The sequence below is a fragment of the Borostomias antarcticus genome, assembly GCF_949987555.1.
Source record: "Borostomias antarcticus genome assembly, chromosome: 9".
Lineage (NCBI taxonomy): Eukaryota > Metazoa > Chordata > Actinopteri > Stomiiformes > Stomiidae > Borostomias > Borostomias antarcticus.
This window is the reverse complement of record NC_140242.1, coordinates 11,827,686-11,840,921: the sequence shown is the minus strand read 5'-3', so window position 1 is coordinate 11,840,921 and position 13,236 is coordinate 11,827,686. Positions and strand designations below refer to the sequence as shown.

Sequence of the window (13,236 nt, the reverse complement as noted above, 5' to 3'; positions counted from 1 at the left end):
TTAGAGAAGCCATAGCAATTTAATAATCAGACCGGCCCTGATCACAGGACATACATACATAACTACTGATGGCTACTGATGTTTTTTAACACATCAACAAAGGCCAATAATTTGACAGCGAGCGAATAAGCGGGCAATATTTAGGCCGAATCAAGCAAGCTTTTAAGTAGGCTACACACTAAATAAACTACAGAGCCATTATATGACAACAATGGCCAAACACCACGAAGAGGAATGACAGAACGATAAAATACACCCCCTTATGGCACAGCACTCAATAGCCTACTCCCCTACTTCACTAATCAGTGTTTAGGCTACTAGGCTAATTAGCCCACCGCTCCAGGAAGCAAAGTTAAGCTCTCGAGTGCTGATTAAATTTAGGCAAAGCAAAACGCACAGCCATAACAACTGGCAATTAATCACAAAAGACCTATCATAACCCAAACTCGTTTAATCCACTTCATTTTGGAATCAACTTTTAACAGGAGGGGGCGGGGGCTGTAGTTATAATATACGACCGACACGTGAGAGTTTACTCGAGAGTTGACTCGATTTTGGAGTGGAATTTGAGGGTAATTGACCCTCTTTATACAGTAGTAGTCCAGCAGTGACACAATGTTCCTTCGCTCAGCCTGAGTGGGTAATTTACCTGAGCTTTGCCCCTTAAGTCCCACCTTATCTTGGCCGCACCTCAGTGTGTGCAAGAGGTTTCTGATTGTCTACAGGACATTCCTCCACACTGCGCTGCCTCTGCATAAACACAGGATGGTATGTAACCTGTGTTCTTCATTCTAAGGCGTGTTAATCATTTGTGGTAGGTCTACAGAAACACAAAGCTTTAGAGTATTGGTTTAGATTTAAGTTAGGGTGAACCAGACCATATCATGTGTCGTCTTGTGGCTCATTTGCTGCATGACTTGCTACGTAGATAGGATGTATTGTGCTATAATGTAGGCCTACTCTGATTAGCCTATAGTTGGCCACCGTATGCTGCTAATCCAATGAAGTGAGTATTAGTAAGTGGACGTTGGTTAACTCAGCAGGCCGCTCAATTTACATCTCATGGTTTAGTGTCAAGGTTCAAGTCACAGATCAGCTGATTGCTGAATGTTGTTTTTTTGTTTTGTTTTTCACAGGCACAGGGCAGGAAATTGCACTGAAACCACACAGAGCTGCTTCCTCTTTAAACGTCACACTGTGAAATGGAAAGGAAAGTAAGACTTGTTAGGTCTCTCCTATCTTCAGAGACACACTGACGGTTCAGGTGTGTGTGTGTGTAGGCTTCCTTGGTTCCGCTTCTTCTCCAGACATGGCTAGGCTGCTCCTGCAGCTGCTGGCCTGCTTCTGGCCCCTCAACCAGGCCTTGGAACAAGGTAGGCCTACTGTAAAATAGTCTGTGGCAGTTTGTAACGAAGGGCTGTTTGAATTCAGAACATACTGCATCTTTATATTGTCTTTGTATTAAGATATTCAGTGAAAGATATATAGCTACTTTATCTATCTTAGTGTAATTTAGTTGATTAGTTTGACGACATTAACAATACACGAAGGAGACTTGTGTGTGACAACCATCATCAAGGGTGAACACAATAATGTTAAAAACGTATTTCCATTGTGGTTCTCTCACATGCAGATGGCACAGCAAGTTGGCAGTGTATGGTTAAACTGACCGCATTAAAAGAACACATCTTTCACTGAATATCATAAAGCAGTGAACATACAGTTGTATGTTCTGAATTGAAACTGCCGTTCTGCCAAAGAGTCAGTAAGAGATAGTGTGAACTGGAGAGTGACAGAGTCGTGCCTCATTGTGTCTGCGTCGTGTCTGCGTTGTGTGCTTGTGTGTGTGTGTGTGTTTGTGTGTTTCACCACTCTCCAGCGTCACTGCGCTTCGTGGGCCTGGGGGACTGGGGGGGGCTCCCGCTGCCCCCCTACCACACCCCTCACGAGGAGGCCATCGCCACAGAGCTGGGAGTGGTCGTCCAGACCATGGGCCTGGACTTTGTCCTGAGCTTAGGAGACCACTTCTACTACAGCGGAGTGAAGGACGTGGACGACCCCCGCTTCAAGGCCAGTTTACACCTAAACACACAGCCAACATGTGCCATCAATATAGTATTGTAGAATATATTATAACTTACTATACACAATATAGTATACAGGACCGGCTGTGGCTCAGGAGGTAGAGTGGGTTGTCCAATGATCGTAGGGTCTGTGGTTCAAATCCTGGCTCCTCCTGTCCACATATGGAAGTGTCCTTGAGCTAAGAAACTGAACCCCAAATTGCCGCCGTGTGTGTGTGTGTGTGTGTGTGTGTGTGTGTGTGTGTGTGTGTGTGTGTGTGTGTGTGTGTGTGTGTGTGTGTGTGTGTGTGTGTGTGTGTGTGTGTGTGTGTGTGTGTGAATGAGAGGCCATTGTAAAACGCTTTGGATGAAAGTGCTATATAAGTGCAGTCCATTCACATATTAAACTCATACTCTAGTGTTGACTTTAAGTGCAAAATGAGAACTTATCTATCTATCTATCTATCCATCTATCTATCTAATCTAATCTAATCTAATCTAATCTAATCTAACCAACCTTTCCAGGAGACTGTCCCCTCTAGTGGCAGCTGGTGGCATCATCCTTGATAATAAACTCCAATTCATGATCATCAGTTATTCCTGAGTAATTTGTAATGTAATGTGTGATTTAATGTGTATTTTGGTTCCTTCCTTCTGCAGCATACCTTTGAGAACGTCTTCTTTCAAGCCTCGCTTCGTGGCGTCCCGTGGTACCTGGTGGCGGGAAATCACGACCACCGCGGAAACGTGTCCGCCCAGATGGCCTACTCCAGCAGATCAGACAGATGGTCAGCATCTTCCTGGAAATACATGCAATGAAAATAACCATTGAAAACTTGCACTTTTGCATCTATTGCGTTTATATTTTGCTACTCTTTTGCACGTTGGCTTCAGCACTTGATCATGCTCTTGGTCACTTGTTTAGAAAGGAGATGCACTTGTGAGTTCTGGCGAGTAGTAGTACACTGATAAAAGCATCTGCTAATTGACTGTAATGTAATGCATTTTGGGATTTAGTGTTCTACTAAATTGCAGTGAAAACGTCCATTGATAACTTGTAGGCTACTTTGCTCTCTGGGAGGTCCCCCTCTCTCCTAAATTGATTGGAGTGGAGTGCTGCTCCTAAATCTGACGCCTATCTTGGTTTGTACCCTTTTAGGAATTACCCGGAGCTATATTATGAGCTCCAGTTTAAGGTTCCACACACAAACGTGTCCGTGACTATCCTGATGATTGACACTGTTATACTGTGTGGAAACACCTATGATGAGCTCCAACCCCGGGGGAGCGAGGACCCCAGGGCTGCACACCTCCAGCTTCAGTGGATCAACTCCCGACTGGCGAACGCCAGGTAAGATCGTAACCGCATGTCAGTCAACCAGAGATCCTTCTGTACTGTAGACTAGGATAACTCCACAATCAGATTCTTCTTGTTCTGGATTCATACGTACTGTATTATTATGACTCCAGATTTTTGTTGTGGACATTAATCCACGCATGTATTTACAACTAACCAAGCCAAATCTTGGTTTGTGTATTATCCCTCCAAAAAATATTAGCTGCTGAAGTCAAGACTGAGTCAGGTCCTGTGTCAGGCAATAACCCAAACTCGATATTTCAAGTGCCATCTGGGCAGCCACTGTGGTGAAACAGCAAATAAATTAGTCTGTGGGGTAACTTCTGATGATGGATTACAGACTTTCAGGGAAAATGTTGTTTAAGTGTCAGGGAAAAAATCTGAATCTGAAGATTTAAAGGCATATGTTTTTCAGATAACTTGACTGACCACACACTCCTCCCACTCCTCCAGTCTGAACGCTCTTCTGATGAACGATCTCCTGACTGCTACACACACACACACACACACACACACACACACACACACATTCCTGTCCCTTGTATTATGGCAGGTCACTCCCTCACACTGACGCATGGAGAATAGAACACAGAGATGGTTGATCTACTGCTCCATGTCTGGGCTGACTGAACCTCCTCAGGTCTCTCGGCCTTGTGGAAAGGACTTAGGGTTCATATTTTACACACAGCACCAGTTTATAGCATGTATTATAGGTCAAACGATAATCTGTTCATGTTGTGGTATGAGACAAATCGCTCCTGTTGTAGAATTTAGTCTAATAAATTCTAAAAGCCTTGTTTCTCCATTCACATAAAAGTGTTCTATTCATAGTTAGCCTGCAGGGAGCAAGGTTTTCCAGTCATAACTATCAGTATACAGTAGTCACGTCAAAACCTCCCCAGAAACGTGATCAGAATGTACAGAGCATAGCCTTTTATGCTGTGATAGACACAACTCAAAGATGAATATGTAAATCTCTATTAACCAATACGTGAAGGGATAGCAGAAAGCAGGGCGGTCTGGCAGATCAATAGCTGAGCTGTGAGTGAGATATCACAGACCAGGGTTTATAGTCCTGAAAAAGCCCAAGGCCAGGTCACCTGGAGGGTTGTATTAGGGACAAACATTCCCCTTACCTGACATGGCCCAGGAATGAGGTGTGAGAAGATGGAGGTGATCTGAGAAATGCTCTTACGCTCCTCTGGTTTGGTGAGTGTAGCGGTAGAAGACGCTCACGACTTACCTTCAGAACCGTGCCGATAGCTCTGGTCCCCCGCAGGTCGGAGTACATCGTGGTGGCTGGTCACTATCCCGTGTGGTCAATCGGTCACCATGGCCCCACGCGGTGTCTCGTGGACGAGCTGCGGCCACTGCTGAAGAAGTACGACGTCACGGTGTACCTGTGCGGCCATGACCACGACCTCCAGGTGAGAGCGTTGTCGTTACAGGTGGATGAGACGTCTTGTCCATCTACCCCTGATAGATACGATGGAGAACTCTAGCGTCTCTAGCTCCTATACCCGTTTGTGGGAGCAGATGAGTACTCCTTGATGTTGACCAATGTCCTTGTATCAGTTTATCAGAGAGGATGATGGGAGTTCTTACGTGGTCAGCGGGAGCGGGAACTTTGCAGACGTGTCCACCCATCACAGGGACAGCGTCCCGTTGTCCTGGCAACGGTTCTCCAGCGCTGTCAACAGAACATCAGGAGGATTTGCGTACTTCGAGGTCACCGGGGACCAGATGACCGTCAGCTACATCCAGACAGATGGGAAATGCGTGTACCAGACTAAGATGGCTAAACGCAAACTTTGAAAGATTTAGAGGTGGATAGCCAATTATTAAGTTTTGTTTACAGTAATGACAGGCATACATGGTGGACTCTAGCTGTGTCTCTGGATATTTATATTTTTGTCTCTGAAATTATGAACGGGTCTTTATCAATTTTACTGGAGCTTGAGATTGTGATTTTCAGCTTTGTGTTTTTCCAATGTTTTTTTTTGCACTTTATAGATATTCAATGAGGATGTAAAATGTGTACATTGATAAAAAAGAGTAATTTGATGGATCTCTGTATGTCAGTAGCAGTATCCTGACCCCTAGAGGGTACTAGTGTATGTCAGTAGTCTAACCACTAGAGGGTACTGGTGTATGTCAGTAGTCTGACCCCTAGAGGGTACTGGTGTATGTCAGTAGTCTGACCCCTAGAGGGTACTAGTGTTTGTCAGTAGTCTGACCCCTAGAGGGTACTGGTGTATGTCAGTAGTCTGACCCCTAGAGGGTACTGGTGTATGTCAGTAGTCTGACCCCTAGAGGGTACTGGTGTATGTCAGTAGTCTGACCCCTAGAGGGTACTGGTGTATGTCAGTAGTCTGACCCCTAGAGGGTACTGGTGAGGTACTTTTGTATAAAGAGCAGCTCTTTACTTTCTCTACTGTAGGCTCTAGGAAGGGAAGCCACCATGTCTGCATTGACAAAGCTCTCATTAGATTACACAGCATGTGATTAAGATAAACATTTCCAAATCCTTCATATCAAAAGTAAACATTACCTCACATGAATGATTCTTTAGCATACTTTATTAAAGAGATCAATCATTCACATTAAAATTGCCAGAGTAGTACCAGACTTACAAACTTACTTATGAACAACACTTTGAGTTGCAAACACATGGCATTTAATGCTTCATTACTTTGCATTGAGTTTTGCAGATTTCTGTATATGTTAGAAATATCTATTATTAATATGTTATTCATATCTCTATATGAACTCATGCAAAGGCAACACAATAATGAATCTGTGAAATCGTGCATTTTGTCTTAAGATCTGTCTCATGATCATAACATAATGTTTTAGCCATAGAAAATATACTGATCCCTAAAACCTTTGAAGAATAAAAACTAAAAACTCATATACAAATAGTACAATAATAGTGGCACATTATAAATTAAGCTTTTTAATATAAAAATAAAAATATACTACATTTAATTTCCCATATGGTTTAGTATTTACCACTCTCCCAAAACCAGTAGATATTTTCCCAATGATCTTTTTTTCAAGTTAGAAATAACGATGTGCAAGAAAATAAATAAGAACAGTTGGTAGTGTTTAAAAAAGGTAGTCGTCACTACAGCAGGAAAGTACCAATCACCAATCAGCATACAAATACAGCATTTAAAATGTAAATAGAATATGTCTAACATATTCACCCTGCAGTTTCACAGAAACAAAAGTGAAGTAATTCCAGTGTCTGACAATGGAATGTTGAACTGGGGTCTACCTTCCATCATCCTCCTTTGAAAGGGGCAAGTCCAGTTCAAGTGTACCTAGTATTCTAGACTGTGTGTGTGCAGTACTCTATACGCACTCCTAGACAGATCGAAGTGGCAACCCCTCTTTGCTACTCTGATTGGCATTACTCCTGCGTCGTCTGCAACACACCACGGTGACGATGATGGCGGCGATGGCGGCAAGGATGAGGAGGACGCCGGACGCTATCACGCCAATACCGTACTCTGTGGATGAAACACAGGTGTAAGAGAACAGAATAATGTAATTTGGAGTGGATGACACTCAAATACAATCTCATGCAAACACACGCACACACACACACACACACACTGCAGTGTGCCTTTGTCATTTAGTCATGAAAAAGAGTCATTCAGCAACTCCTTTTGTCTCCCTCAGTGTCCTCACTGGCGAGCTGACTCACTTGTGACCCCTGAAAGCAGAGTGTGTGTGTGTGTGTGTGTGTTGTGTGTGGGTGAAAGCCTCAGCTCAATGACTAATGGAAAACACAACCCATTTGATGGATGATTACTACGCAGATGAGTGATTCTCATTTTTACGAGTGTTCAGCATTGGCTTTGTAATGAAAACCTATGTGACAGAGGCGTCACTAAAATCTATTCTCCTTCGTTGGGATTATAACGACATGTACGTAGGCCTATGTGCTCAGTTTCACACAACGTGCTTACTACTGTCGGTCTGTCTGACCCCAAGCCGGCCGCTGACCGAGCTGATGTACTCAGACGTACAGTACGCAGGGACAAACATAGATATTGACAAAAAAACTTTTGTAAAAAGCCTACAAGCACAGAGTGCACACACCCGAGTCAAACACATTGTTCAAATATTTGTAGTACTTGAGGTGTCCTCAATTTATCTTTCCTCGCGTGCATTTCAGAAGCGGGCGTCCGCGCCATCGATTCCATTGTGCTCGAGAAAGATAAATCAAGCGTACCTTGGACATCGAAAGTTCAATCCACACGACACCCTTACAGGGCAGAACAGTAGTGGTAATATATTCCATCGCCCCTCACCATCAAATATGGACTTGTCCTCGTCGGGGGAGCACTGGGTGTGGCTGAGCTCCCCCAGCTGCTTGTCGTGTCGGGAGGGGAGGTAGGCCTGGACGTTGAAACAGTAGCTCTCCCCCCGGTCCACGTCCGTCAGCTCGATGTCACTGCTCCTAGAGATCTTTACTTTCTGGAGGGACAGCGCCAGAGGTGGGGTAGGGGTTACATTCTGTTACCATCATATTCTCACATTGCGTTATTATATTAACACTGAGAGAATGTATTAAAAGACTACTTTGGTATTTAACATCATAAGCCCTGTTATACGGTTATTTACAATCATATGCAACGGTCCATATCAACATTTTGACAGACGTTCCACTCTTGAGATATATATGCCCAGTTTTAGAGATATTAGTGCTAGAGAGCCATCAGCTAACCATAGCCTACACCTTTAAGTTACACTGAGAGAATACCTGTATATCTCAAGTGCATGACAAGATTCAAGATGGAGCGGGCACTTGTGTCACTCAGTGATCCATGCCATTTCTATTGCCCTTGAGTGAGACATTCCCACCCTGTAGAGCTTACCTTCCCGGTGCTCTTGGCTTTCCTGTAGGTCACTTTATACTCCAGTTCATCACCAAACACATCCCTGATGGTCAGAGGCCTGTTGTCCTTGAACAGTGCTGTCTGGGGGTCGGTGACGTACAGCGTGATCTTCTTCTTGTCTTTGCTCACCTCGAACTTGAAGTCGGGCCTGCCTATCTGTGCTGGATAGGGGATGTCACGCTTGGAATGTCACGCTTGCTTGCCACCTGTCACACTTGGGTACACTGATACTCTGAAAACTTGGTACTGTGATAGTCTGAAAACTTGGTACTGTGATGGTATGAAAACTTGGTACTGTGATAGTCTGAAAACTTGGTGCTGTGATAGTCTGAAAACTTGGTACTGTGATGGTATGAAAACTTGGTACTGTGATACTCTGAAAACTTGGTGCTGTGATAGTCTGAAAACTTGGTACTGTTATAGTCTGAAAACTTGATATTGTTATAGTCTGAAAAACATGATACTGTGATACTTTGAAAACTTGGTACTGTGATATTCTACTATATATGGCCCTGATGGCTCGATTCTTCGGAATGTGTCACCTGTACCATCAGAATATCATTGTTGTATGCTTTAAAAGTCAGGTGTGTGTGTGTGTGTGTGTGTGTGTGTGTGTGTGTGTGTGTGTGTGTGTGTGTGTGTGTGTGTGTGTGTGTGTGTGTGGCGGCAATACCTACTGTCTTTGTAGGGACAGAAGCGCTCCGAGCGCGTGTGCGGGAACTCGATGACGTCAGAGGTGGCGCCACGGGGGGGTTCCGAGAGGACGTCCGCAGAATAAGTGGCCCTGAGGTCGGTCAGAGAGTTGGACAGGTCGCACTCCGTCTCCGTGGACCTGATACAGAAAGGGTTCCTCTCCCTGTCCTTACCCACGCTGAAACACAGGCGTTCAGATAGAATGTAAATTCTTAGCATTACTCTCTGGGCGGTCTCTTAATGATACAGCCTACTTGCAATTTTGTGGGGTGTATAGATCATTTATTGGGTGTGGTTTTGCCGCATCTCTCTAAAGAAACTGTAGGCTAATCCTTGGTCTTAACCACTCTTGCACTAAAATAACAACCTGTTTTGCTGGAACCTGGATCTTTAAAACCCAGACAAACTTGTATCAATGCCAGTAAAACCTTTTAGAAGATCAATATTGGAATCTTATCGCATCTGCTAAAAGCTTCTCAAGGTCATTGAAGCAGTCTGAGAATATGGCTACTGAATATGTGCCAATATCATTACATAGCCTACCCCGGGGATGAAAATGCTCGCAAAAATCATAAATGTTAAAAACGTACGAAGAATTGTTCATTCACTCGCAAGGATATTGTCGAACGGTAATTTGTTATTACTGACTAATAACAGACTTAGAAAAGTATTCAGATGAAGAGGTTTACAGTGGTTTGTGCCATTGGAGTAATTTACTCACACTGAAAATTCAACTGTGTATGAATAGTTAGTTGGTTTAGGATCCCACATAAGCAGTGTTTTGAAGTTGAAAGACGACCAGCTGACGTTTTGCGCCTTTGGATACGAACCTGCAAAACGACATGGGTTAATCTAAATACCAAAATCTAACAGTTCACCTGACTGAATGCTGCATATAGGTTATGTTCGATAAATCCAAGCACATTAGGTAGGCCTATGCTAACTTTATAATACATACCTGAAGCTAAATCTGTTAAAAAGAAGACAGATATAGACAATGTCATAAAGGCCATTTTTACTCCCGCGTACGACATTTTGTATTCCAAAATCTGAGAGTAAAACGTCGGATATTAATTCCAGTCGGAGCAATTAGATGGAATCTGGTGAGTCTGTAATCCAGGTGCACAAAAGCAGCAATGATTTCCAAAGGTACAGTAGCCTATCACTGAAGAAATTCTCCAGCGAACATGTAAGCGTGTGTCGGGGCACAGCGTAAAATGAATCCAGCAACAATGTGGTAGATTGATCAGTGATTCGCCGGTGTGATGAAGTTGCCTAATTGAATTCCGTTCGTCTGTCTCAGTCAGATTTATAAATCAGCCGTGGAGTGTTGTATCTAGTATCGAGGTGTATGACCTACCAAATAAGTATGTCCGCACCGGACGGTTTCTACTGTAAGTGGGATGGGCTTTTGACAACGCTTGGCGTGTACCAACGTGTGATAAAGGTGAACTAGTAGATGTGTAAGCCTACCTGTGCAGTCTGATATGTCAAAAGTATGAAATGCGTCAATAGATAGGCTACACTAAAACCATATGTGGTCATTATTCGGCAGATCGGCCTACAGTGTAGACTACACAGCCTGGAGTGTGCACCTATTGTATTTTTAGTTTGTTATTCACTTTACCTTCAGCACAGTTTATGCTCAGTCACTTGTTTTAGAAAGGAGATACACTTGTGAGTTCTGGCAAGTAATAGTACTTTGGCGCTTCCTACGTTAAATGCAATTATTGTATATAATGTTAGTTACATGCCACACATTTACAATACACTTTCGTTACTCACCCAAGTGCACTTTGCTATTTAAGTATAGCCTATGTATGTAAGTATAAATATATATGAAGAGTAGAGTGAGTGAAAAATGGTAATTGAAAAATTGACAGAGAGCTGCCTCATAACACCCTGGACCAGAGATGTTCTCCAGCTCTATAACACACAGTGGGAACCTGGAAAAGATGTTCCTCAGCTCTGTAGCCCATTCACTCAATATGGCATGGACTATTATTGTGAGAACTCATGGAAGTGGTTACTGTAGGGTTAGAAAATCAGATTGGGTGTTTGTATGTGTAGCCGTGTTCAGGGAGCATGGAGTTGAACATAGGACCCACAGCCTCATTCGGGATGTTTTTACCTCTGAGTGCCTGTGTCTGTGTATGCTGGTTGAGGTGATACTGTGTTTGGGGTTGTGCTTCTTCGTGTGGTCTGGCCGTGGTTTGGTCTGGTGCAACTAGCTGGCCTAAAGGGATTTGTCTTTGGTTAAGATTCTGTGGGTGGCAGGTGGGTGGGTTCCATGGGTGGCAAGTGGCAGTAGGGTTCTCTAGGGGGTGACACGATGTCTCAGTGCATTACACCGTCACCTCACAGCAAGAAGGTCCTGGGTTTGATTCCCACATGGGCCATCTCCCAGGCCTTTCTGTGTGGAGTTTGCATGTTCTCCCCGTGCTCACTCGGGTTCCCTCCACATAGAACCGCAATGTGAAAAACTTGCAGAAGAACAGATGCTTTTCAGTCCGGTCCCTGACGAGGACCTGGACTGAGAACGTGGACTTGGTCCCAGGGCGCCACTGATGAGGCTGCCCAGTGCTGGAGGATGACAGCTTGGATGGGAGGAATGCAGAGGACACATTTACAGTAATCGAAGACCACTTCGTGAGTATGTGTGTGTGTGTGTGTGTGTGTTCTGTGTCACCGTCCGTGTGCTGTGTGTCACTGTATGACGAGTAATAAATGACTTGGGGGGGGGGGGGGGAATCAATCAATCACTCAGTCAATCCAAGCTTTATTTGTATAGCGCATTTCATACCCAGAGGCAACACAATGCGCTTTACGGGGAAAAAAGTCAAAAAGTCAAGTTCTCGTTGGATCTTTCCTTGTCGTTAGTAGTAAATATGGCCGTGTTGCAGCTGTTTATTGGGGCTCCATCCACCAGGACTCAGGCAGGGTGGCAGTACGGTCCTCTCTACCAGCCCTGCCCAGACCTTCCGCTTCAACACAGCTTAGGAGGCTTTTAGACACAGATATAGAGTAGTGATCAATTATCTCCCACAGGTCTACTTTGTGACACTGCTGCCAACAACTCGGACAGCTGGGAAAACGAGTCTTACAATATAAAACCTTTTGAAAAGTTGTACTTTGATGTGTGTTAATAGAATATTGAACTGGGGAACATAGGACCCTAGGAACATAAGCTCCCAGGGTTCTTGTAGGGTTTGTTTAGTTTTAGGCAAGAACATTTTATTTTATCTTATTTAGTTGTGGTGATTAACACTGCAACTGAGCATCTCACAACAACAAAAACATGCTGTGCAGAACTACACCTGCATGCTGTGTTTTTATGAATTGCCATGACAACATGGCAGTGCCTACACACTCACAGTGTGGTCACCTTATAGTAAAAAAAAAAAAAGAGTGAATCATATCTGTCCTAGTTTTCTGCAAACAGCGGATGCCAATGTGCTTGGCTCAGCTGGCAGTCCAAGGAAGACCCTGTGCCAAGAGAGCTTTTCCTCCAAGGAGCGCATGCTAATCAGGGGTCTAGCAGTGCCTCATGTTCGCCTGTGGCTTTGAATGCAAAACTACTCACTGGAGAAACTGAATACCCATACAGAAGCAGACAAATACCTTCCACTGAATGAGGGCACAGCCAGCATCCACACAGTTTCTATAGAAGATTATGTGACCACTTCTGGCCCCGCTACTGGTCCAGCCATGACTAAAGCCAAATGTGAAAGAGGGCCTGTATGAATGACGACTATAAGAGAAGAAAGTAGTATGCTCATGTATTTTCTTTTGGGAAACATGATTTAATGTATAATTATCATATGGGCCTATGTTTTCATATACCTTCTTAATGACCAGTTGCTGGATAGAGAGGTGAGACTCAGACCGAATTCCCAGGACTGGGGAGACGCGAGGTAGGTTAGTATTGAATTATATTTTCTTGTGTAAATATCCCATGCTATAGGCTATAATACCCTGTCCATATCAATACCTCGTTCCCAGACTAAACTTAGATAAGCTTGGAGGAATCAGTATGAGCCATGATTCCCTGACTAACATGACCGAGTGAGTCTCTCAATCCGTCATAACATTATGAATGGATCCCACTACTTGCCCATTGTACACATCCCTGGTCATTAGTGGATGGCGATCGGCTGTTGTCCTATTAGCTTGAGGAATGCAGGTTTGGCATGACATCACAGCGGGCTCTCTC

General features: G+C 43.9%; 2 protein-coding genes across 2 annotated transcripts; one reads left to right on the top strand and one right to left on the bottom strand.

Moving 5' to 3' along the window:
- Positions 1–1,270: 1,270 nt before the first annotated feature.
- LOC311312838 (tartrate-resistant acid phosphatase type 5-like) lies at positions 1,271–5,235 on the top strand (the record flags this gene model as incomplete). Its single annotated transcript, XM_084442844.1, has 6 exons — positions 1,271–1,373; positions 1,880–2,070; positions 2,724–2,851; positions 3,223–3,414; positions 4,700–4,847; positions 4,996–5,235. Exons 1-6 carry the CDS (start codon positions 1,310–1,312, stop codon positions 5,233–5,235), a joined length of 963 nt encoding a protein of 320 aa, XP_084298970.1. The 5' UTR covers positions 1,271–1,309.
- Positions 5,236–6,637: 1,402 nt separating this feature from the next.
- On the bottom strand, positions 6,638–10,064 carry f3a (coagulation factor III, tissue factor a). The gene is made up of 6 exons (XM_084443230.1): positions 9,982–10,064; positions 9,745–9,853; positions 9,008–9,201; positions 8,310–8,491; positions 7,743–7,908; positions 6,638–6,935 (listed from the first exon to the last, which is right to left on the bottom strand). Exons 1-6 carry the CDS (start codon positions 10,055–10,057, stop codon positions 6,790–6,792), a joined length of 873 nt encoding a protein of 290 aa, XP_084299356.1. The 5' UTR covers positions 10,058–10,064; the 3' UTR covers positions 6,638–6,789.
- Positions 10,065–13,236: the final 3,172 nt, after the last annotated feature.